Source organism: Harpegnathos saltator, unplaced genomic scaffold, assembly GCF_003227715.2.
Source record: "Harpegnathos saltator strain DR-91 unplaced genomic scaffold, Hsal_v8.6 scaffold101, whole genome shotgun sequence".
Classification (NCBI taxonomy): Eukaryota; Metazoa; Arthropoda; class Insecta; order Hymenoptera; family Formicidae; genus Harpegnathos; species Harpegnathos saltator.
Genome location: NW_020229875.1, coordinates 1419421 through 1444447, shown reverse-complemented (window position 1 = coordinate 1444447; position 25027 = coordinate 1419421). Strand labels below are relative to the sequence as shown.

At 38.3% G+C, this 25027-nt stretch overlaps 4 protein-coding genes across 11 annotated transcripts; 3 read left to right on the top strand and 1 right to left on the bottom strand.

The window, feature by feature from the left end:
* Positions 1-1049: 1049 nt before the first annotated feature.
* Positions 1050-5907, bottom strand: LOC105186595 (TBC1 domain family member 14). 3 transcript variants are annotated; one of them, XM_011146912.3, is made up of 2 exons: positions 4748-5907; positions 1050-4597 (listed from the first exon to the last, which is right to left on the bottom strand). In XM_011146912.3, the coding sequence occupies exons 1-2, from the start codon at positions 5328-5330 to the stop codon at positions 3378-3380; spliced, it is 1803 nt and encodes a 600-aa protein (XP_011145214.2). In that variant the 5' UTR covers positions 5331-5907; the 3' UTR covers positions 1050-3377. The 3 variants fall into 3 exon arrangements, with proteins under 3 accessions (XP_011145214.2, XP_011145213.2, XP_011145215.2); XM_011146913.3 differs by having other exon boundaries at positions 3358-3664; positions 3753-5907; XM_011146911.3 differs by having other exon boundaries at positions 1050-5907.
* A 209-nt stretch (positions 5908-6116) lies between these two features.
* Positions 6117-10756, top strand: LOC105186596 (uncharacterized). Of its 3 annotated transcripts, XM_025298612.1 has the most exons (7): positions 6117-6957; positions 7026-7218; positions 7485-7650; positions 7752-7827; positions 7933-8223; positions 8293-8696; positions 8874-10756. In XM_025298612.1, exons 1-7 carry the CDS (start codon positions 6262-6264, stop codon positions 10201-10203), a joined length of 3156 nt encoding a protein of 1051 aa, XP_025154397.1. In that variant the 5' UTR covers positions 6117-6261; the 3' UTR covers positions 10204-10756. The 3 variants fall into 3 exon arrangements, with proteins under 3 accessions (XP_025154397.1, XP_011145217.1, XP_011145216.1); XM_011146915.3 differs by having other exon boundaries at positions 7026-7182; positions 7933-8696; XM_011146914.3 differs by having other exon boundaries at positions 7933-8696.
* A 487-nt stretch (positions 10757-11243) lies between these two features.
* sip3 (septin interacting protein 3) lies at positions 11244-14424 on the top strand. Its single transcript, XM_011146918.3, has 8 exons — positions 11244-11558; positions 11676-11768; positions 11872-12024; positions 12109-12399; positions 12494-12708; positions 12781-13007; positions 13105-13528; positions 13700-14424. Exons 1-8 carry the CDS (start codon positions 11430-11432, stop codon positions 14022-14024), a joined length of 1857 nt encoding a protein of 618 aa, XP_011145220.1. The 5' UTR covers positions 11244-11429; the 3' UTR covers positions 14025-14424.
* Positions 14425-16702: 2278 nt separating this feature from the next.
* flfl (serine/threonine-protein phosphatase 4 regulatory subunit 3 flfl) lies at positions 16703-23078 on the top strand. 4 transcript variants are annotated; one of them, XM_011146925.3, is made up of 6 exons: positions 16703-16944; positions 17884-18181; positions 18526-20124; positions 20211-20362; positions 20565-20973; positions 21224-23078. In XM_011146925.3, the coding sequence occupies exons 2-6, from the start codon at positions 17984-17986 to the stop codon at positions 21308-21310; spliced, it is 2445 nt and encodes an 814-aa protein (XP_011145227.1). In that variant the 5' UTR covers positions 16703-16944; positions 17884-17983; the 3' UTR covers positions 21311-23078. The 4 variants fall into 4 exon arrangements, with proteins under 4 accessions (XP_011145227.1, XP_011145225.1, XP_011145229.1 ...); XM_011146923.3 differs by having other exon boundaries at positions 16703-17141; XM_011146927.3 differs by having other exon boundaries at positions 16704-16944; positions 18030-18181.
* The last annotated feature ends 1949 nt before the right edge of the window (positions 23079-25027 follow it).

The window sequence follows — 25027 nt, the reverse complement described above, 5'->3', positions numbered from 1 at the left end:
ACGCGGTAGCGTACAAATAAATACGCTTTATAATCGTATTTATTTCCAAGAGTTTCAGGACATGTGGCAAAAGTGCCGGTAAATCTATGATACTTTAACAAAAGACAAAAAACAATCGGAAAGTTGTAAAGTCGGTGCATGTAAAACTATACGAGCGTGACGACTAAAATCCGCAGGTTCTTCGCGCACTTATAATCCGTCGCGCACTTCACGACGCAAAAAGTCGAGAGATTCGCAATAACGAAAATATATACGTATATATATATATATATATATATATATATATATATATATATATATACGTATATATATATATATAATTGGACACACATACAGATCGCACATACTTTTAAATATTTGGACACGTTTGACATTACATTGACATTTCAACGGCATAGACAATCAACGTAAAATATAATTTCAGATCAACGCATCGTGTGGTCGATTAAATTTAATCAAAGAAAAGTATTAGAGAATTACCACACAGTGTCCATTATCGATCATACCGCACATACGAAGATCGATCAATGGGACATTAATTAATTAATCTCTCATATCATCGACGGAAAAGTCTGCGGCATGTAGCACATGCGCGCGTTTTGTTTCTATATATATACGTATTTGAATTTTTCAAGTGTCCGGAGTCTCGAAATAACTTGATTCATCGTGCGCTAATCTAAACCACATCTTATCTCTCGTTTGTGCTTCTTTTTTTTATGTACATCTATAAACTTATTCATTATCATTTGTGATAGCTAAATAGTATAGTAATTTGGAATAGAGCGTGGATGGAATGAGAGTATTGTCGATTAAAAACTAGGATATTACTAGCGAGTTTCGCTCAGAGCTCACGTCTCGAGACTAGGTGTCCGCCTTTTTTTCGTCGTCTCGACCTTCGTGAATCATATAAAACATATATTATATGTGTCGCCGCAGTGCGCCGGTGTCCCGCAAATTATTATTCTCGCATATATACGCAAAATCTGCACAATTAACGCGTGCGGATACGTCGTCCGCTATTTCTTTCTTTCTTTCTTTCTTTCTTGTTCACATAAAATAAATAACCACCACGAAGCAGCGCTACAAGTTCAGGTAATCTCGTTTCAAAGTGACAAGTGAAAACTCAACGAACCGCGATGATTGTTTCGCGTCATTTCAGCAATTAGCAATTCGACAGCTTCTATAACTCCCAGCCCCGTGTTTCCATCTTGTCCCATTAATATAAAAGTGATATATGTACTTGAATATATAATTTTATACCGGTAGGTGTGAGACGATATATTCTATATTTTCCGTAAAATTTCAAGCTCCCAAGCCATGCTATACGCAGCTATATCGCGATGTGCTTGTGACTCTGAGTTGTCATTCTGAGATATCGTGGATATCTAGTAAGAACTAAAAAATCCCTTTATTCCGCACACATCCGTATTAAATAGATACGCACAACAAGCACACACAATAAGCTTATTGCAGTTAGATTGTATGAAAATACACCTTTGAGATTATTCCCTTAGGAGAAAGATAAGGTTCGGTAATTACATATAGAAAGTTCTCATATGTTCCTAAACCTCGAATTTATCCTATCTTCGTTATGAAGGCCACTCAAAAGACGGGACATCATAAGATTTCGCTGTTTCAAACCAAGCTGACTGCCGTACAATAACGAAGAGAGAAAATATATCCACTTAATTAAATACTAAGCGAAACGCGAAACGCATAAGTCGGTGAAACTTTTCGCCGCGTCGCGTATATCGCAGAACTTTTCTTATCACACACGCTTGATTGTAATAATCTCATACTCAGCACCTTATTCATGAGTACCGAAGACTAAAAATAACGAAGCGAAATAATGCAAGCAGCACGCATCGATTCGTCGGGAAGAACTCCAGAACTGCGCAAAAAAACCTAACTCGTTACATGTTCCAGGAAATAAACGTGCAATCGCAAAGGTAATATGCTCACGGCATAAATACCTAACGCAATATCTTTAATTAGTTATCAAAGATTCGCATTAGAAATTCGTTAATTCATTTCCTTATTATATCTTTACGTTTGCACTATTTAGCCTCGCGTCTGCACACAAGCTGATATTCGATTAAAATTTTCATATGAAATATATGTTTTGTGGCACGTAATCTCAAGTATTTCGTTAGGTGTCTTTCGTGTTATATCGTCGTAAATACATCAGCATATTTAGAGTTTGTAGATAGCAATTAAATACTTCATAGCGAGCGTCATCTTTTCTTTCACTTAATTGTGTCTAAATTCTATGCACGAATGAGATTATATGCATTTACGTGTATATAATATCTGTTGTGACGGTATATCGAATATAATATTGTTGTCCGAGTATATACTTCTCTTCGTTCGTTGAAGAGAGATGGTTTCCAGCACAAATTGAATAGGTACATAAAAAGTATATAGACCGATATTTATCTCAATGTTGGAATGCACGATGCTGCGTGTGGTATCGCGATTTGTATGTCGGTACGTGAAGCAAAATTGATGCATCTCGGTCATTTAAATATCACAAATTATTAAAAATTTAATATAAACTTTTAATAGTAAAACTGCTATTGATATAGCAAAACCGGTGAGGAATAAAACAAACAATATAATATATACAATTGAGCTAAACTTGGAACCTAACGATATAGTATTCTCTCACACACATACACACACATACACACACACACACACACATTTTCTCTTTTTCTCTCTATCTCTGTGTTTCCCGTATATTGAAGAGTATTTTCCAAGATGTTACAAATACAATATTTGTCATATTTCGGAAAACACTAAAAGAGAATGCAAAGTGCGCACAGATCTAATATACTTGATAGAGCATTGAGGATCTATTCCGATCATTTTTTCTAATTTCACTCTTTACAAGAACATATCTACAACCAAATGAGAAACAGTCAGTTATATTATTTACATGAAAAATATGACTTCTATAACAAATTCATTCATTTACATATGTATATATACATATATTTTTTGTGACTTTCCATGAAAATGATCCAATTTTCTATGCAATTGATTAGATACATTATCGTCTTTACGTCCATCGCGGGACAAAAGTTTCGAACAATATTAAGTTAGTAAAATTTAGAATAAATAATAATTCAGATGCTTCATTGGGATATTTAGTATATATCCACGAGCCATTCAAATGAACGCCATCAATCTCGCGTGTTATGTTGGTAGAAATATAGATCCCAAAAAGAAATGAAAAATGTTCAATACTAAACAATAATAAATATATGTAACAAATATGCGCATCTCTTCAAGAGAGACACGCTTTTCCCCTAACCGTAATAATAAAGGCGGTACCTCAAATTCAATTTTCGCTGTATCTCCCGACGCATTTTCGCTTACGACGAGAATTGAATCAACATTTGCTGGAACGTCGTTGTCCCGACGGTAGTAGACATTTGACTAATACTGTTGAATAATGATTCCGCCTGTAGATTCTCCGGTAATCTAGTGAGAAACTGAGCGCCACGCACGAAGTCCATCTTCAGTAACTCCTCTTGATACAAGTGTAACACCCCGAGCGCCGTTCTAAAGAGGAACTCGTCTCCGTCTCTGAGAAAGACGTCCCAGATTCTGCATGCGACGTCAAGAGGCATTGCTTTGGCATATATCGTGTACAACCAATCTAACAGATACAAGTCTGGGCTCAATCCGGCTACGGTGAAATGGGAGAAGATTTTTGGCAGCTTATGCGCAAGAGCACTGGAATATACCTTGTAGTAAATGTTCATTCTCTTTTGGTCCAATGTAAAGGCGGCTCTGTGACAAGGATGATTTAGCAGATTAGCGAAGCAAGCGAAGGCGTCCGGTGGTTCCATGTTCAACGACAATACCGCACCGACGAAACTCATTCCTTGCACGTAGCCCACGTCCGGTCTGTATACGGCATACGCTGCCAAAATACCCTGAAGGCTGTCGGATAGTGGTCCACCCTCTTGAAAGACACATAAGGTAGGAAAGGTACGAGATACGTCTAATCTGATTGCAGCTAATGACTCGTTGGTAGGGCTCGACATCGCCCTGTCCAAGCAGAGATTATAGAGGTGCGGAGTTACATTTAAGTTATTTGGAATCGCTAGTTTCCATACTCTACCGCGTACACTCGGCGGCAAACCGCGCCACCACAGCTCCCTTACTTTTCTCGTGTTCTTAACACTTTCGAATTTCGGTAGGACGTACACGTTCCACGTGTTAGAATCCTCGGCTAATCTCACTTCCTCCTTGAGCTGTGATTCTCGTTGTTGCTTGCGCTCTTTCTCCTCGCGCAATTCTCTCTTTTTTGCTGCCTCTAAAATAGCAGTGTATTGCTTACGATGGCGTTCCTCCTCCAGCGCGTTCTTAGCCGGCAGATTCGCTGGTCTCGGCTGTTGAATTAAAGCTGTACTACCGCCTACCTTATCGACACTTCTTGACGGGCTACTGGTAGGCGTCGATTGTTGGGAACCCTTGTTCTTCCATGAGAACACATTCTTCGTGAACAGCGAATTTAATCCCCAACGTTTGGTCTTGTCGTTCTTCTCTACAACGTGCTGTTGCTCGTCGGATCCCAGAAAGCTACCTGAGGGTGATATCTCGCTAAGGGAAGACACTGTGCTGCTACACGATCGAGGCAGACTATTCCTCGGACTACTGTTTGCGCTAACGTTCTCGAGTTTCGTATATCTATCCGAGTCGACCAGTTTTACGCTGGAGCCGGATCGTTCCTTACCGTTACATGGAGATTCTAAGTATTGAGAAGTGCAGTCAATCTGCGCACTGCCAAGAGGAGGCGCCTTAGTATCTTCTACAGAGTACAGCTGTTTCGTGCTAGGATTGTACGCCAAGGACATGCTCTCCAGAGCATGATTCAGGCTGGTTCCCGCGACTCCCACGGAAACTATATTGCCAGCGTCATACCACTTGTTCTCCCGGATGTGCACACATAGTGCCTTGGTCCTCGTCGCAGGCGGCACAGGCGCTACGTCGCATGCCAACGCCTCGTCGATGTTCACGCTGTCGCAGCGAACCGAGTCTCCATTCAAGGACACCAGTTGCTGCTTGCCGACCCTGGGCACAATGTTGCTGGCGATGTAACAGCCGGACTCCCGTCCGGCCACCTTCACCACTTGGTAACTACCGTTGGTGGTCGCGTGGCTGCTGGCGTTGGCGTTGGCGTTGGCGTTGGCGTTGGCGTTGACGTTGACGAAGCGAGACTTGACGCTGCCCGGTGCCGTCAAGCTCTGCGACGGCGGGACGGGATGTGCGTTGGTCCCCCCATTCAAGTGTTGCAGGGACGTCGCGGGACTCTTCATGGTTCTTCATGCGTGATCGTCTAACCTCGCGATCGCGTCCGTCGAGTCACCTCTAGTCTCGTGGAGAAGGAGAGCCATTCGCGCACCGCCGAGTCCTTCGACGCTCCGAGCCAACTCACGAGTCCGTGCACACACATGCTTTCTTATCGATTGTCAAGGTCTCGTGACGGGTCAGCATGGAAAACGACCTTCGACCCCTCTTCAGCTGACAGCTCGTCCGTTCCGATTAACAACAATGCCCAGAGCGAGATGTGACCGTCGTCCGTAGACGACGGTAGAATTCCAGAGATGACAGGCGGATGATGCACGATCTTCCTCCCGGATTGTCACACGGCGTAATCTCGCGTCTCTCGACAGTCACATCAGACAGTCACATCAGAGTGTCGCAGTCGAGATCTATATCCGTCAGCCGTCAGCGGATAATGTCCCCCCGTCGACCGCGCGTCTAAAAATGTAGCATCCGAGAATATCGGATGAGGGGCGACGAGGCGAGAGGATCGAACGGTCACGAGCAGTCGCGAAAGGAGTCACATTCTTCGAAATCTGCTCGCGACCACGGACCGAAGACTCATATGGACGAAGCATTCTGCCAGGGCAGATACGCATGTGCCCCTCGCGCTTCGCGGCCAGAAAGAGAGCGGGGCGAATGGAAATAGTGGCGCACTCACGAATTGACCTATCAACGGTAAAAAAAAGGAACTAGAAGCTGTCTCGCATAATATTGCGATGCGCGGATATCGAGAGAAGCTCGTTATTGCCGATCGAATGTTGGCAGTACTGAAGGAGTGTCAAATTCAATACGAAACGGATGTTTGAAAATGTACACTGTACGTGGTATTGAATGATGTTGATTTGCTCGTAATTTCTCACTGGACGCGACTCATCGTGAGACTTGTATGAAACTAATATTGCACTGTGTTACCCTGGGAAGATGTTGATCTACGATGTGTTGCACAAGGAAAGGGTTTATCATATCGTTGCCAATGATCTCAGGGGCTTCGGGGTTAAGTATCGCTTCAAAAAGAGTATGCTTAAAAGCGAAAGACCCGAAGTCTGCAAGGATATCTCTAAGAAGGTCTTCAAGACTCCCTTATTTTATCAACCCTTGGATATCGTGAATTTGTCGTCGGGTGGCATTGTTCACGTTCCCGTGTTTGTGATTCAAGCTACGACATTCTTGGAGAAGTATATCGCTCAGGAGGGTCTCTTCAGGAAAGCTGGCTCTCAGGCGCGACAGAGAGAGTTGATGTCTCGCTTGGACAACGGCGGTAGTTTAGGCGAGAAGAATCACGCGATTGACGTTGCCAATTGCTTGAAGTCCTTCTTTCGGGATCTGCCGGAACCATTGATACCATATACTTATCACGATCTATTTGTACACTGTGCACTGCTGAAGAATTATCGAATACAGGCATTGCTGCTAGCATGTGCACTGTTACCGCCATATCATCTCAATACTTTAGCATTTTTTATGGAGTTCTTAAAAAAGGTCTCCATGCATGAGAAGCAAAATAAGATGAGTATTGAGAACTTGGCGAAAGTTGTCGGACCAAATATCATGCCTTTGAGAGACACAAGTATGTCGGCTGTACAAAACAGATTGCAAATGCATTTGACTATCATCAAGGTGTGTTTTTTTTTAGATATGTTGTTAGATAAAAAAATAACCAGATATACAGATGTTTTTTATTACAGATTTTAATTGAAAACTCACAAAATATTGGTATTCTGCCATCTCACATAGCACAAAGTATCTCTATGGAAACAAGTAGTAGTACAGATAATGGATTAGATTCATTTGAACTACTTGGAAAATCTAAAAAGAAGAAACATCGTAGTGGAAGTCTTACACGTAAGCCACATCTAAGTGCTACCAATCTGAATTTAAGTATGTCTATGCATGTATTTATTAACCCGTACTCTATATATATCAAATATCCATGTTTATTATTAACATTGATAAGATCGATAAAGTTATAAGATTAACAAGACTAACAATACTCAACATTATTCTCTTTAAATTTAATGAATGTTAAGATAATGATAATGTTGCTATGCATATTTTTATATATAGTATAGTGCAAATATAACATTGTTTATTATATGTAATACATCTTTTATACTTTGCAATATGTATATGTGTGTTTTCCACAGGAATGTTCAATGGATTGAAAAAAATTGTTGGGAAAGGTGTTGATGATGTGCCTAGTATCAACCATCAACAGCTTCCTACACATCCAGAGCAAACAGTGCCTTTAGTTAAATTTAACAAAAAGCGAAAAGTAGCAGAGAGAATGGATGCTCCAAGTGTAAAGAAAAAGTATGAAACCAAATTTGTTATTCTGCTATTTTGCATCTTATACTTGCAATTTTGTTGTTGAGATTGCATTAAAAAATATACATGAATTTGTTATGTTTCAGAAGAGTGGCTGACAAACTAGATAAATCAAAGAAAATAAGACTGAGTTTGGACAAATTTGTACCTAAAAATAAACCAGTAAGTACACACACACACACACACACACACACATGTATCAGCTTCTTGTATCTTGATTAAATGTGTTAAATGGCTCCAGTAATCATTTGGGTCAAACATTTTCAGAAAAATACTGACGAGGACTTGTCCGATTCATTTACGAATAATTATAAACCGCACGTACGGATAAGACGTTGGAGTTCAATAAATAATTCTTCTGATGCATGTAAAATGCAGAAATACAACGACGGGATATCGCATTTAAAATTTATGAAAAATGATGAACCATCAAACGATGATTTGCTTCAGGAATACGACAATGTGTTTATCGATGCTAATGTGAATTTATCGGACGATGGCAGTGGGCAATTTGTAAATGAGGAACATCACAGAAATAGCGAGCAGTGGCATATAGAGGTAAACACGAGCTTGAAGAAACTAGATGCTACAGATGAAAGTGGCAACATATGTTTGTTGATTCCACAGAAAAAGACTGATTTGGAAGAATTCGATACATCTCTTCCCAATACTGACACGATCTCATCATCGAGCGATCACTGTGAAGATGATTACGTCAGAATTCCTAAAAGCGAGTACGAAGATATAAAAAATCGAGTTTCCGCGATTGAATCGCGTATTTCACAGGAATTTGGAAATATATACAATCAGGAGAACGATATAACTACGCATTCGGTAAACAAAGTGCAGACGGCATATGAAAAAACATTAGAAGAAGCTAGTATCGAAAATACCTTGACAAGTGATTATTTAGCAAAAAAACTGAGTAAAGAATTAAAGATTAGAAGATCAGGAGAACATAAAATAATAAGATCCCCTAGCGCAAGAAAAATTGGGACATTAAGAAGACGCTCGCAGGAGAAAATTACCAGGTGATTAAAAAAATAATTCCATCATTTAATATGTCGATGCAAAATGATCACAAATTTTAAAATATATATGATACTTTTATTAGAAAATAAAATACATTGTTCGAATCAAAAGTTAAATATTAGTGTATAAAAATAGATCAGACATCAGAAATTGAATTAAATATTTTATCTTTGCAGCAAACGTGTTAGACGAACCGCATCGTGGCATGTATCTCCGGAATTCAATTTGCAACATCATATCCAACTGGAAAAACAAGTGAACATTTATCCCATCGAAAAACAATCGACGTTTGCCAGCAAATTCTTGGAGGAACAATTCTATTCTACGGCGAGATCCAATGAAATTATATCTGATAGTGCAACAGATGAGATAGCTTGTTTGCGTGATCAAGTAAACACACTGATTTCTCGTTCAGAACAGCACAAAATTTCGAACAATAGCATTTCAAATTTATCCGGATTTAAAGAGCTACATTTGACGAATAACCGTGTGAGTTCATCTGTGCGCAGAGCATCATCTTTTCATGGAAAAGACTTTGTAGATAATTCATCCTACTTTGATAAAAAAATGGATGACTTAAGAAAGTCTAATAGTCATCAGAATATAGTCTTAAATAACGACTGTTTACAAAGAGACAATAATGTTACCGAAGGCTCGAATGAGATATCTTGGAAAGATGCGGATAGATATTTTAAATCGGTGTGTAAAATAAATACACCTGCTCCACAGACTGGTAGAGCATCAGTCGCAAAACTTCGGGCGCAAAATGCCGGTATGGTGCTAGCTAAGGCAAAATTATTTGATGAATGCACCACTAAAACATCTGACTTTACGTCAACGGTGAACGTACCAAACAAGAAACATTGTCGCGATAATGTAAGCGTAAAACGTTCTTCAAATGTAGCTAAAGAAACTGACGTAAACGTCGAACATTCCAAGCAGTCGTATAAGAGGACACAAGTATCTCGAAAACAATCCAACAAGGAGGTGAAAGGTAAAAATTACTATCCAGTCGCGACATCTGCAAATACGTCATCACCACAGATAAAGACACATGTAACAATTACTCAATTGAAACCGCTTCAAGAACATACGGACAAAAATTACTGTGCCACGCAGAATTTCGAGATACAAAGTCAGAAATTGTCAAACAAGGATCCGATTTCGTATCAGATTTCTGTTAAGGATAAAACTATTAACATCGCACGTGATGTGGAAATTCATCAGAAGGAAAACGCTGCTATGAAAACATCGCCGTTGATGAAAATGCCCATCGAGGCAGCATCGCAAAATTCGAGTCTATATCCTTACAAGACAGATATTAGCAAAACTCCGCACATTAAGCGACCTTTAACAGTCAAAACACCGAAAAGTACCAAATTAATGCGTAAACCACCGGTTGAGACACGCAGAACACCGTTGAAAGCGACAGCGCAATTAGGAACTCCCAAACGTCAGAGTCCAAAAAGTATATTGAAGACGAGAACTCTCAGTATGCATACGTAACAAAAGAGATGCACAGAGTATAAAAATGTAATAAATATCGCATGTTGAATTGATGTGCTGTATCTCTAGAATTGTTATCTTAAGAAAGTATAACTCTTTTATATATATATATTTTTGTAACTATATAGCGTATATTGTGGTGTTCCTAGTACATTGGATACTATTAACAGAATATACAAGCGTTGCTATAGGGATAGTATGTGTTCTCAAAACTGATAGTTTAAATACGAATGTTTAAAACTGCATTGCATTGTTTAAGCATAGCATTGTTTAAGCGGAGCGAATAGTTGTAAGTGATACGATTGTAAGTCGCACTTGTGAACTATACACCTCCATAATTTTATGAATTATTCGCTTCTTTTATAGATTGTACAAGGCACACGCCCGACTTGAAGTACTACTTTTTAAGACTAGTCATTGCATGTATCTGCTTATTTACATGTGTTCCTCATTATATTCACCGTCATCCACATGACAACTTTGAATTCAATTGCAATATTCGTACTGTTTCATTAATGCACGGATTAGTAATATGAATAATTACTATGATTGAACCTACTCGTAAAATATACCTTTTGGCAGATCTTTAATTCGAATCGTTGCGTATTCATATACGTTTCCCTGCCAATTTATCCGTGAGAAGTATTCCATCTGTTTAAGTTTTCTTTCTTTTTTTAATTTCAAACCTTACAATGATTATACATAGCAGCACCGTTATTGGAAATGAGAATCACGATCGTCCACGTGGTTCAACATGATAATCAGATGCGTGACCAATCACGTGGCCTTGGCTTTCTGTCAAAACACGTAGTGGTTGACATTTCACGTATGAGGCAACATGACATGACGCTCACACGCACACAAATTATAATATGTAAAAAGCAATTTTATGTGTCGGGTCACTTGTTGCGGTCTTTTTGCAAAAAGAGAAAGGAAGTGATAGTCTCGTCTCATCGCTGAAGAAACACTACATCATTCGAGCGTGCGTTATATATGGTGATATGCACTTCAAAGATTGCCGCGACGCTATCAGCGCCACGTTGTTTAATATCGTCGATAGCGCGCAGTATTGTACAACACGTTACACACAGCTGTCCGGGAGTACTAACGAAAGCGTCGAATAAGTAGTAAAATTCTCCGTGCGATAAGTGTCAACCCGATTTCTCCTTGGTGAACCAACGCCAGCCAACGTGGGCTGACGTGGGAAAGTGGCTGTGTTTGCAAAAATGAGGGAGGCCGTGATTATGTTAATAAGCACCGTGCTAACGTGTGCTGTTATTGGTAATGCATATTATCAGAGAAAACAATTCTATCCTACGGTGGTTCACATAACCAAATCCAACCCGAGTATGACCGTGAGTTTTCTTCTCGTGTGATATTTCTATCACTTGTATACGTGGTAAAACACGATAACAGTCAGTCATGACAGCACTGCTGTCACCATTACATACGTGTTACTTTGTACTCCTCAGGTGATCTACGCGCAAGGATTCATCCTTGCTTTCATGATGAACGCCTTCTTGCGAAAGGTTTTCTTCGGCACCCTGCGCGCTGCCGAGCTTGAGGTAAGTAATTGTTCTCTCATGTATTTAGATTGCTTATTAATTATCACGTTGTTGCTTTATTCACCAATGTGTCGTGGATAACATTGACATTGTTTCTTTGCAGCACTTGGTGGAGAAAGTGTGGTACGCAGTGACAGAAACATGCTTGGCATTCACGGTATTCAGAGATGACTTCAGCCCAAAGTTTATAGCATTATTTACTCTCCTTTTGTTTTTAAAATCATTTCATTGGCTTGCAGAAGACCGTGTTGATTATGTAAGTTCCAACTTGTCATAAAAGAAACATATATAAAGTATGTAAATATTTGACTAATTTGTTTGTAATGTGTTTATCTTTTAGATGGAAAGAAGCCCAGTGATAACGTGGTTATTCCACCTTAGAGTTGGCACATTATTAGGACTTTTATTCGCTATTAATTTAACAATGATACATTATGCATACAACACAACAGCTGCCAAAGGTCCTTCTGTGCAGCTAGTATTTGGTTTTGAATATGCAATTTTGTTAACTGTTGTTTTTAATATTGCTGTAAAGTATATATTACATACCATTGATCTGCAAAGTGAAAATCCATGGGACAATAAGCCAGTGTTCTTGTTGTACACAGAACTGATTATTGGGTTGTTAAAGGTAATTAGTATGAAAATATATACTAGTTTATTTACATTTATTTACATTTATATCTGTCTTGATAATCAAAATGAATGTGTATTTTTTCTGCCAGGTCATTCTGTATGTTGCCTTTGTGACATTGATGATCAAATTATTTACATTACCTCTGTTTGCACTGCGTCCCATGTATTATACAATGCGAGACTTTAAGAAAGCTTTCCATGATATTGTAATGTCTCGAAGGGCTATTAGAAATATGAATACACTTTATCCAGATGCAACAACTGAGGAATTAGCTGCTGCTGATAATGTTTGTATTATATGCCGGTGAGTAACTTGTACTTAGTAAAAAATTAACATTTTTTACGCAATTCTAAAATGTCTTATACTGATATATAGGGAGGAGATGGTTGCAGCTAGTAAAAAGCTACCCTGTAATCACATCTTCCATACTGCTTGTTTACGTTCGTGGTTTCAACGTCAACAAACTTGCCCGACGTGTCGTTTGAATATTTTGCGACCAGCAGCAAGCAATTCAACGCCTAGACAACATAATCCTCCTCAAGGACCTCCAGGACCACAAGTACCTCAGCCTCAACAAGCACCTGCTGGAGTCAACCCTCTTGGTACAATTTTCTTGTGTTTCCTTATGATCTTCGATTTAGTGATTCTTTTTACGAATGAGAAATAATTGTTTACTTGTATAATTCATATTTAATACAGGACCAGCGCCTCCTTTCCACTTTCCAGTATTTTGGGCTGGGTTACCAGGACCAGGGGCGCCACCTCAACAACAACAGCAGCAACAACAGCAGCAGCAGCAGCAGCAGCAACAATCTCAACAACAACAACAGCAACAACAGCAACCTCAAAATAATGGAGCTGGAAGTACCTCACCACCTCAAATCATATCTCCTGGGAATATACCGCTTCTTCCACCGCTATTTCCTACTTTGGTACCATTTCCACCAATTCCTGTACCACCACCGAATTTAACTGAACTGAGCGAAGAGGAACTTCAAGCGATGGAGGGTAATTTACGGCAGGCTGTTCAAGCGAGAATACAAACATTGCAAAGAATTCAACTTCTACTGGATGCTGCTAACGCGATGATGAATCAGTATCAGAGAGCAGCTGCTACAGCCAAGTAAGTGATCGAGATTATATTGCTCCAATATTACACTGAGCTACCTTTAAATGAGACGATTGTATTGAAGCGATCATTGAAGCGATTGTGAAATATGCTTGAATATGAACGGTAATGTATGTATAACTAATGTATCTACAAGTAATATGACACAAAATTGTTTGTGTGCAGTATCCCCATGCACACTACAAGCAACGCCGACGATACGTCAGAAACGTCAAATATGTCTGCGATGACCAAATCGCAGACGGCCAGTGCGGCAGATGCGAGCGCTGATGTGAATGCCGAAAATACACCTACTAAGGCAGATAATGCTCCTACTCCGAGCACGTCAAAGGAGGACATTCCTTCTCCGAGTACGTCAAAGGAAAACACATCGATGCTTAGTAATACGTCAGATTTAGAATTTAGGACTGAGACGGAATCCTCGAGCGAGCAGGAAATGCTGCGCAAACGCAGATTACAAAAGTTCTCGGCTCAGCCAACGACGGAATAAATAAAGATGAAATTGTGTGATAAATCATGTAACATAATAGTCTTTAATTTGCTTAGTGATCGGCCTCAATTACGCGACGGACCGATATGACAATTGAGGATCGTGATAACCGACGAGAGGATTCTTTTAAACAATAATTCCGAAATCGGTCGTACGGATTGAGCGCAAATAAACTTTACGTGTATGTAAACGATCTTCTAGCGACTGTTAAATCCAAGATGTAGTAACAACTGAGACTGAAAGCTCGAACGTCGAAACCACAAACTGAAGCCACGATGTCGACACAATCATAATCAGAAAAGCGGAAGAATGATTTTATAGGAACGACATGATTGATGTCTTTCTTTTTGTAAACTATCACGAATACAAAGTACGGAAAATTAGTTCTTTTGGTATTCTACTTTTGAGATTTATATATAAACATCTTTATCTGTATATATTATTAGATCTTCTTGCTTCTTTGCATATAAACTCTATAGTTGTGTAAAAGTATTCCTTGTAATTATGAAATTAATTCGATATCCTTTGCATAAAATGCATTTGAGTATTCTTTGTCCCTGAGCTTTAATATTTGCAAGTTTCTTCTGTGCAAAACGGTCTTCAACATATCACGATGTGAATAAGTTATTTTCTCATCCTTATAAAATCAAGACAAACTGCGAATACGAATCATTCAATGCTTTGAATTCGAACACTTGAAGCTTTTTTATACACATATTACTATATATTACTATATATATAATTAAATACTTCAAAATATTTTTTTCTCGAATCATTCTCTGCATATTAAAAATTGAATATCGCGGGTAAAAAAGTAAAGATTGAAATTATCTGATTGATCAGCCTGAATTCTGATAGATGGCGCTCACTATTGGACAACTGACTTTCTATCATAAGGTCTGCCTTTTTTTCGAACTAGCGCAATAAGTTAGAATGAAATAGATATATTCTCTCGTTCTAACTTATTACACTAGTTAAAAGTTCTTCGGAAAGAAAGAGAAGCCTAGATGATCTAAAGATAATATTCAGCCAATATAACTATTTATTTCTTGCGAAAAGTAACCAGTGTAAATCTATATTTTCTATTAAAAGAGACCTTTTCTACCAACAGTGGTAAATTTAACCAACTGGGTTATACCATCGGGATTGACCAATCGCGTTTGTCAATTCTAATTAATGACAAGCGAGTGGTCAATTCCGTTGGAACATCCAGCTGGTTGACCAAGATTGGTAAAAACAGACACTAGCTATGTAATTCTAAGGCGGTATTCATAGGCTGGTATTCATAGTCAGGTCTTACATTTAAGACCGTCTTAAGTTCACTTTCAGACACTCTATAGCCTATGAAATATTTTGTACAGAGTTTGAAGATAAACTTAAGACGGTCTTAAATATAAGATCCGACTATGAATACCGGCCATAGTCAGGTCTTATAATTAAAGCCATTTAAGTTCACCTTCAGATACTCTGTAGTTAATAAAATCATTTGTTGCTGATAGCATCTGAAGATGAACTTAAGATGATTTTAAATATAAGATCCGACTATAAATATGGATTTAAGGGCCACTTTTATCACAAACTTGAGTTAATTTAATTGTTCTAATAATTTGCAGGATTCCAACTGAATATGCTGTTAATTCCTCTTTTTCCACTAACTCCAATAGCAGTTTTGGTTGGAATCCTACAAAGTTACTGAAACGGTGGTTAAGCGCAGTTTGGTGAAAGTAGCCCTAAAGCCTGGTCTACAATACGTGTCGTAAGTTGTAAGCCGTATTGGCGAATTGGCGAATCACAGTCGATTATTACAAAAATAATCGGCTATAATTGGTCAGTTCTTACGGCTTACAGCTTACAACACCTATTGCAGACCATTGGTCTGTTCTTTTTAGCTGCACTGATGAACTGGTGCAATAAGTTAAAGTGAGAAAAAATTAGTTGTCTCATTCTAACTTATTGCATTAGTTCCGCAGTGCAGCTAAAAAGAACAGACCACAGGTCTCGGTTCAAAGCATCAACATGAATCTTTTCCTCTAGCATGAACTCGTGAAGAATGGAAATTGTTTAATGCAAAAGCATATGAGAAATTTCACGAGTTTACGAACTAAGGAAAAAGGTTCATGATTAATACCTGTAGTCAGTCATAGTTCAGGTGGTAAAATTAGTAAAGGCCTCAACATAAATATTGTGCCATGTGATGTTGTGTACATACATACATCCTATCACTGTAACTACTGTAATTGTACGGTTTCTTATACATACTTCCAATTTTCGATCTATCGACATGGCATATATATATGGTACACAGTGTACGCTAATTCGAAATAATATAAAGTTAATGAAATTTAGCGTACGAATTATACAAGTGGAGGCACGCACGATAAAAGTTTGGGAGCTTATAAAACATCGAATAAATCGCACGCTATGTATATTTTCATACGATTTAGACTCTACTCTCGTAGTAGAGTTTCAACTGGTTGAAATTGTCACCTGTGTTTTACAGTTGGTTCCAATTTTTTTCTTACAAATCACTTCAAAATAAAGCGGTAATTTGGTTGGCGACCTGGAAATGAGCGAAAGTTGACCCGAAAGATATCAGAATACGATGCTGTCTGCAACAGTTCGTGAGCTCATTTTGTATTTCGCTCCAGAGTCCCTGCGTTCACACGCGGTGGACCCCGTGGCGCGTTGTTATGATCTAACATGGCGGAATGTAGTGTTGTGGCTGCCTCAGTGTCTATGTCAGTTTCAGAGTGATAATAGCTCAGGGGCAACTGAACGTACGGCGATGCGAGCCGGCGACCGGCCAGCACGATTATTCGCATAAGATCGTCGTGTTTCCACATCGCAGCAACGCGGCAGCCAACATCCTCGCCACGGATCTTCGTTCGCCGCGGCCGCGGCGACAGCATCATACACAGAGGTAGTGAGAAAGTGCACACACACGGAGCAACGGCCAACGTTCGCCGACGATTGAGAAGTATCGCACGTCGTGGGGTGGTCGCGTCATCTTGTTTACTGTGCTCATATGCACCGCAAGTAGTATCTGATATCGTGCGACTGGTCGTCGCGGATCGCTACACGTGAGAGAGCGCGGGACTACGCTGCACGTACGGGATTGTACGTTTATCACGTAATTTTCCCGCGCGCTCGCCGTCGTCGAGGGAGCTCCCCGGTGATTCTACCTGTAGATTGGGGCCCAGTTGTTTTATCCGACATACAATCTGTGCGCAATCACCTTGGTAAATAGTCGTAGCATCGTGGGAGATCCTGGAGACACGACTCTCGATATCCGTATGACGCTCTCATTCCATTGTTCATCAGGCTGCTGTTCGTATAACTTGCAATGCAGTAAATTATCGCTCCTTCACGGGACACGATTGCGCACATCCCTCACATCCCAGTCGACATCGTCCACTGAATGGTGTTGTGAGCTAAGTGTATATTGTTTATGTAAACGTATATATTGTTTGCTACCTGAGACTCCGGCTGGAACCGTTAGTCGTCTCTTTTGACGCTCCTTCCTTGATTGAGTGATTGAAGGAAAGGTACATAGAATCAGAGCGAGGGAGAGAGAGAGAGAGAGAAGAAGGAGAAGAAAGAGGAAAAAATATATATTAAAAGACTCGTATGTGTATGTATGTGTGTGTGTGTGTGTGTGTGTATATGTATACTGCATACGTATGAACCATTCTTTACTAAAGATTTGGTATACATCAGCGTTTCATTTATATCACAGTAGTGAATAATGCAATAACAAGAAACCTTGATGGGTTGTACTAGAGCGTACAGAGGTTTAACATATCTGGGTTTCTGTGCGTTTATTAATCTGACAGGCATTTGAAATATTTTTATTGTAAAGATAAACACCGAGTGGGCCAAAGATTCAGCAAACCTAGAAAAGGCATGCGGGATAGCTGGTGATAATATCTGGGAAGGAGTGTATCAATTAGTTTTACAATATGACAGACACACGAAGAAGAGTAAAATTATATGCGCTTAATGCAGATAGACAGTGGGATGATCGTGGAACTGGTCATGTATCATCTTCCTATGTAGATAGATTAAAGGGGATTTCTCTGTTGGTAAGAGCAGAAAGCGATGGCTCTGTTTTATTGGAGAGTAGAATACAACCTGATACAGCATATCAGAAACAACAGGTAACAACCAATTAGAAAATATGTTCTCTTATATTGTATCTTTTGTTGTGTACACAAGTACCAGTCAAATATGTCAAAATAAACATATGAAAATGTCAGGTCTTGATATTATAAAGTAATTGTTTACCACAAAGTACGTATTTGATTTGATATAATTACACAGAGCAAATTATTTTTTGTTGTTTAAATATTAATACATTAAATATATGATTTATGTGACAATAAAAAATTAAAAAATTATAGTACATATATGTATATATATATATATATACATATATGTGTGTATATGTATATGGGTGCTCATGTATATGTATTTACATAAATTGATATTTGTATGACTTCAGGACACACTAATAGTATGGTCAGAAGGAGACAATTTTGACTTAGCCTTAAGTTTTCAAGAGAAGGCTGGCTGTGACGAGATATGGGAGAAGATTTGTCAGGTGCAAGGCAAGGATCCATCAGTAGAAATTACTCAAGATATCGTAGAGGAATCTGAAGATGAACGGTTCGATGATATGTCAGACGCGGCACCACCAATTGAATTACCTCCGTGCGAACTTAGCCGATTGGAAGATATTAATGAGCTCATAGAGAATTGTTTAACCTCACCGATGAGAAAAGAAAAGTTAGCTGTCGCGTTGGAATCTGAGGGTTACATTAAGAAATTGCTAAATCTCTTTCACACATGCGAAGATTTGGAGAATATCGAGGGATTACATCATCTTTATGATATATTCAAAAATATTTTCTTACTCAATAAAAATGCATTGTTCGAAGTTATGTTCAGCGACGACACGATTTTCGACGTTGTTGGATGTTTAGAATACGAGCCGACGTTATCTCAGCCAAAGAGGCATAGAGAATACCTTCGACAATTAGCCAGATTTAAGCAAGCAATCCCCATCACAAACGCCGAACTATTAGCTAAAATCCATCAAACATACAGAGTTCAGTACATTCAAGACGTAGTGCTGCCAACCCCGAGTGTATTCGAAGATAATATGCTGAGTACACTGAGTAGTTTTATATTTTTCAATAAGGTTGAGATAGTGACTTTGATACAAGACGATGAAAAGTTTCTTACCGAACTTTTTCGCCAATTAACAGACGATGCGACATTAGATAGCAAGAGGCGCGACTTGGTTCTCTTTTTGAAGGAATTTTGTAACTTTTCTCAGAATCTTCAGCCGCAAGGAAAAGAAGGATTTTATAAAACATTAACAGCGCTTGGTATACTCCCCGCTCTAGAAATTACCTTGGCAATAAACGACGCGCAGACGAAAACGGCCAGTATAGACATACTGACTTACATCGTCGAGTACTCTCCGAGCGTTGTACGGGATTATACGTTACAACAGATAAATAGCACGGATCAGAACCAAATGTTAATCAACGTAATAGTTGCTCAACTTGTCGGAGACAGCGATCCTGAGTTAGGTGGGGCGGTACAGTTGGCCGGTGTATTGCGTTTACTTCTGGATCCGGAGAACATGTTGGCTTCTGTTAATAAAACAGAAAAGACTGATTTCCTAAATTACTTTTACAAGAATAGTATTGTTACTCTGATAGCGCCTCTCCTAGCGAACACGATCGGAGAACAACCTGCGAGAGAGGATTATAGAACAGTACAACTCTTGGGGCTGATTCTGGAACTGTTGTCATTCTGTGTGGAACATCACACGTATCACATCAAGAATTGCATATTGAACAAAGACCTACTCAGAAGAATACTGGTTTTAATGAAATCAACACACACATTTTTAGTGTTATGCGCATTAAGGTTTATGAGGAAGATTATAGCTTTGAAGGACGAATTTTATAATAGGTACATAATCAAGGGTAATCTCTTTGCACCTGTATTCGATGCATTTGTAAGGAACAATGGCAGATACAATCTTCTAGATTCAGCTATATTAGAGATGTTTGAGTTTATTAAGTTGGTGAGTCATAGATACGTGGCAAATACAAATTTAGAGTTTTTTCTTTTTATTATCGCATTGTTCAGTACTGTTTTATTATGCTTTAGGAGGACATAAAGTCGCTCTGTTCACACGTTGTCGAGAACTTTTCGAAGGAACTCGAAGCGATTGATTACGTACAAACATTTAAGGCATTGAAATTGAGATACGAACAACATCAGGACAAGCTGAAAGATCGTGACAGAACCGCCATTGACAGGTACGACGATGAATCACTTCGAAAAATCTTGTATGTAAAATTCTCATTCTATATTTTTGACTTATTTATGTTTGTTAATATTTTTTTATGAAAGACTCTTTTAGGTTGCCATCGCAATCACGGGATATCTTGCTTGATATAATACGCATATATCAGTACAAAAAATTTAACTGTTATTCTCAAAGTTTGTTTATGTGCATAGTGTACCATCAATCTTGCGGAACAGTCGATACCGCAGAGATCAGAGGCAGTTAGACGAAGAGGAAGAGCTGTGGTTTAACGAGGAGGAAGAATTCGACGAGGGCGAAGCGGTGGTACCTGCAGCGGCAGCAACAGCTGATCTCGTATCGCCAGCTTCCACCAAGAAGCAATCATCCTCTTCGAATTCCACGCTCAATCCTGCACTCGCAGATTCAAAGAGTCATCAACAACAGCAGCAGCAGCAGCAGTCCGTGTTAAACAACAATACTTCCAACAACAACATTACCTCGCAGCAACCGCAAATCAACAATAGCTCGTCTACAACGAACGAGTCACCTATCGCTTCGGATATAACTCCCAATTCGGCTATCGGTACCGTAGAAAAAACGGGTACAGCACTATTCAAAAAGGTAAGAAAATTGTATATATTTGGAGTGTGTTATGGTTACATGTTATAATTTTTATAATATAACATCGCGATAAGTGATGTTTTCAAAACTACACCAATATAATACTAACACAGGAATTAAATTTCGGTTCCTGCGAGTCGTGATTAATTATATAATTCTACGAGTTACGATTACATAACTCGCATGAACAAATAATAATGTTGATCCATACGAGATTTCATATATTAAGGTCCAGCAATTTCACTTTCAGGGGTTAGTCGACTACGAAGGAGATTCGGATGAGGAGGATGAGGATTCGGAATTAAGTCCCTCCCCAAAGCGACAACGATTGTCATAGTAGGCGAATTTTGGGAAGAATAAGATGTGATTCTTAATCTTATAATTTCTGATCTTTCTGTGTGTAAAAAATACAAGCAGATCTATCCTCATCAATGTTGGAAGTGACACGGATGGAGCTTTCTCTCTAAGAAACGAACACAACACACAACAAGTGCTTTTAAGAAAAAAAAAAAAATTATGCGGTGGACATTAATTCTGTTTTTGTGTTGATTTGTGTATAGTAAACAAAATATAAAGTAGGGCCTGAATATACAAATTATAACAAGAATTGTTCGTGAACTTGGATTGTTTAATTCGGTGAGCTGAACTTCGGTTGAATATTATCGTACATAAAACAAAAGGATACATACAGCATGCAGACGGTTGAATCGACGAAGTTAAAATAAGAGTTGTAACATGGAAAACGAAACACTTGTATCTCGTCGGTTCAAACGTCTGTCAATCGTGCTCTTGCATTTGAGTAAGTTTCTGTATGACATCATTCGATCCGCACTGATGCGTCGTTCGACCGAATTCGCTATAATATTTGAGTGTGTGTCGGCAAAAGAATGAGAGAAGAATGGATTTTCTTCAACTGAAACGGGTGAACAGTGGTTTAATGTGGTATTGCAATGTGCAACGCAATATGATGTGACCGTGTGCTATGTAATACATAAGAGAGTAAAAGATATTAAGCGAATCACAGTCCATTCCACATATTTGGAAACGAGCGTCATATTAGGATTAACCGATATCGCGGATAATCGAGGCGTTCGAGGCAAGAGCGAAGAAAGCGAGTAACTTGAGGATCGGTAATTTGCATATATACACACACACACACACATATATATATATATATTTCCTTTAATACGATGTCGTATTTATTGTGAATTTTTATTGAAAAAAAAAAAAGAAAATCAATCGGTTGAGATGTACTCTCGACAATTTTAACGCTCAGTTATCTCGCTCTTTCTACCTCCAACGCCCCAAGTATACGCATCTATTTCATTTCAGGAACAGATTTAATCATGGACTTACTTCGCTCTACGTGTAGACTTCGAAAAGGTCTATGCCAAACCTAGTTAAACCTAGTGGCTCTTACAGATACGGAGAGAGATCTAAGTTTAGAAATATACACTATGATCAACTGCACGGTCGCAGTTGTCTGTGTGTTAGGTCCAGCAAGAAGGAACTTATTAGAGCATACGCAATGTAAGATCAGATTTTGAATGAGAGAGTACTTGAAGTACCGCACAAAAGTAAAGGATGAAGAAGAAAGGACAACCGAGCGTTTTAATTTTGCCATTCGTAAGTTTCTTATCTCTTGCTGCGCGATAGATGGAACCTGTTTTCTCCGCGAAGGTTCATGAAACCTTATGTAGGTCATCAGAAGTAGTATTTAGTTTGTATATATATGTATATTTGTAACGATTATAAGACATACACACATACACATTCTTGGATTAAGCAGAAACACGCAGTTTCTTCATTAAGAATTCGGTCCTTTTTTGAGATACTTTCAACAAGCTTTTCGGTTGTCAATGTAATTAGTAGTAATTGTACAATAAATATTTGATTTATGTATATTCACCAGTCTGCACTTCATGCCCAATGTTAATCCTTGATGTGTATAAAGTATAACCCGGAATGAATGTATTATGCAATTGTCTATCATTAGGCTTAAAGACACGTTGTTCGTATGAATAATTCACATTTACTTGGGCAGAATGGAGCCAGAGATTGTAGGAAAGCGCTTTGTAAAAAAGGAAAAAAAAAAGAAAAAAACACTGAATAGAGCTGCACACGATTTAGCTTTGTTGAGACGTGTTTTATATATAGTGCGATATATAATTTAATATCAGCTAAAGAGAATGAAATAATGTCAGAAGATGCAATATATGAATTTGTGTTTGGCATTAGACTCGATAACTCTACTTTATTTTGTAGGAGAATGTTTTCTCTTTAGATACGCACGATTGCTTTATCACGGATTAAACTTAATTAATTTGCGATATCATATCAGGAAAATTCAGATCTATCCGAATCAGCTCCAGAAAAGTGTCTACTTCCTTAAACCACATGTGCAACCGACAAAGCTGACGACAGTATAAATCTAACACTTTCGCATTTACCGTTATATAATTCATGTAGCATGCTGTCCGTCGAACAACCGAATCCACCTTTTACATGTTATTTTATGATTGCGTTGACCTTACAGCAAAGTGTTATAAGCTAATGTACAGAATTCCCGACATGCCTAATACCCGAAAGAATTTCCAAGACTGCTTTAGAACTGTAAGTACGTATGCTTGGAATGATGCCGTGGAATACACATACACATGTACACATATACATATATATTAACTTATGATACTGAAAGAGAATTTAGAAGTTAATTCAGCCATCGAGATGAGCAAACTGTGAATAAAGTCTTAAGTAGGCAAATTCGCTGGAGCTGAGTGATACGTGTACATAAAATGTTGTGCAACCTGGACTGACCATGGAAAAGAGAAAGAGAAAAACGAAAATGTAACAAAAGCTAACATTAATTAGTTAAGTAAGATGACGCTGAGTAATGTTGTTCTTCTTCATGTGTTTTACATATATCTACTACAATTTATTCGATAATAAAGAACAAATATTAAGCCTAGAACGCTACATTGGGTGCAAAGAATGTATGTAAAAAGAGCAAAAAAAAAAGAAGAAGCAAATGAATTAATATCTAAGTGATATTAGAGAGTAAAAGTGCGATCACGTGCTATTTAAATTGCGATATTTAATGCATATATACATTCGTATATTCAGAGTGTTTTAGACTAAGTTCTTTTCGTCCATATCCTATCACTGGTGATGCATTTCTACCATCATTTGAAATACGTACACACATCTTCATCTCAAATTTTATATTAAATATCTATATTAAGGATATATTGACAAGATGTGGTATGTATCGTACCAAATTCTGAAGAGGGTAACGCAATAAGCCAAATACATTCTTCAATTCGAACTTTTATCACTAAAATAAAATAAAATAAAAGTTGAAGCTTAATTTACAAATAGATGGAAATTAATATCATCTTGCATTTATTAGCTGCCACGAAGACACGGTTTTATCATGTGCCTCCTGTTAAATATAACATTTGATACAATATGAAGTCTCATACGTAGCATAACAACAGTCTAAAACATTCTGCCTGGAAACCGTCGCCGGGATCGCAAGCATACATTTTTCAACCGTCACATCGATGTAATATTAAAGGAAAAAAAAAAACGGACTTGCACACATTGTACAATATCACGTGCTAATAATAATAGTATGCGTTTTAATTATATAATGACAGAATAAGAAACTTTTTCTTTGAGAGTATATATATATACAGACATATATAAAAAAAAAAAAATATATATATATATACATATGCACAGAAAAAGAGACCTTTTTATATGAGAATGCTATTCGTGAATTCTGTGAATTAAGAGCAAGCATAAAATATACAATTTTGTGTGTATTATGGTAATAAGTGAATGAATTGAGAAACGATATTTTGCATTTTATTCTACTGATGAATGAAAGATCAATCTGACTCTAACAGGACTGATACCTACACGCAGGATTCATAGCACAAAACAAGCAACTACTGTAAAGAAAGTTGCTTAACTTTTACGAGTTTGTTGTCCAACACTACGTATTGGCTTCTAGCTGTAATTAATTAATGAACGATTAGCTATGAATGAG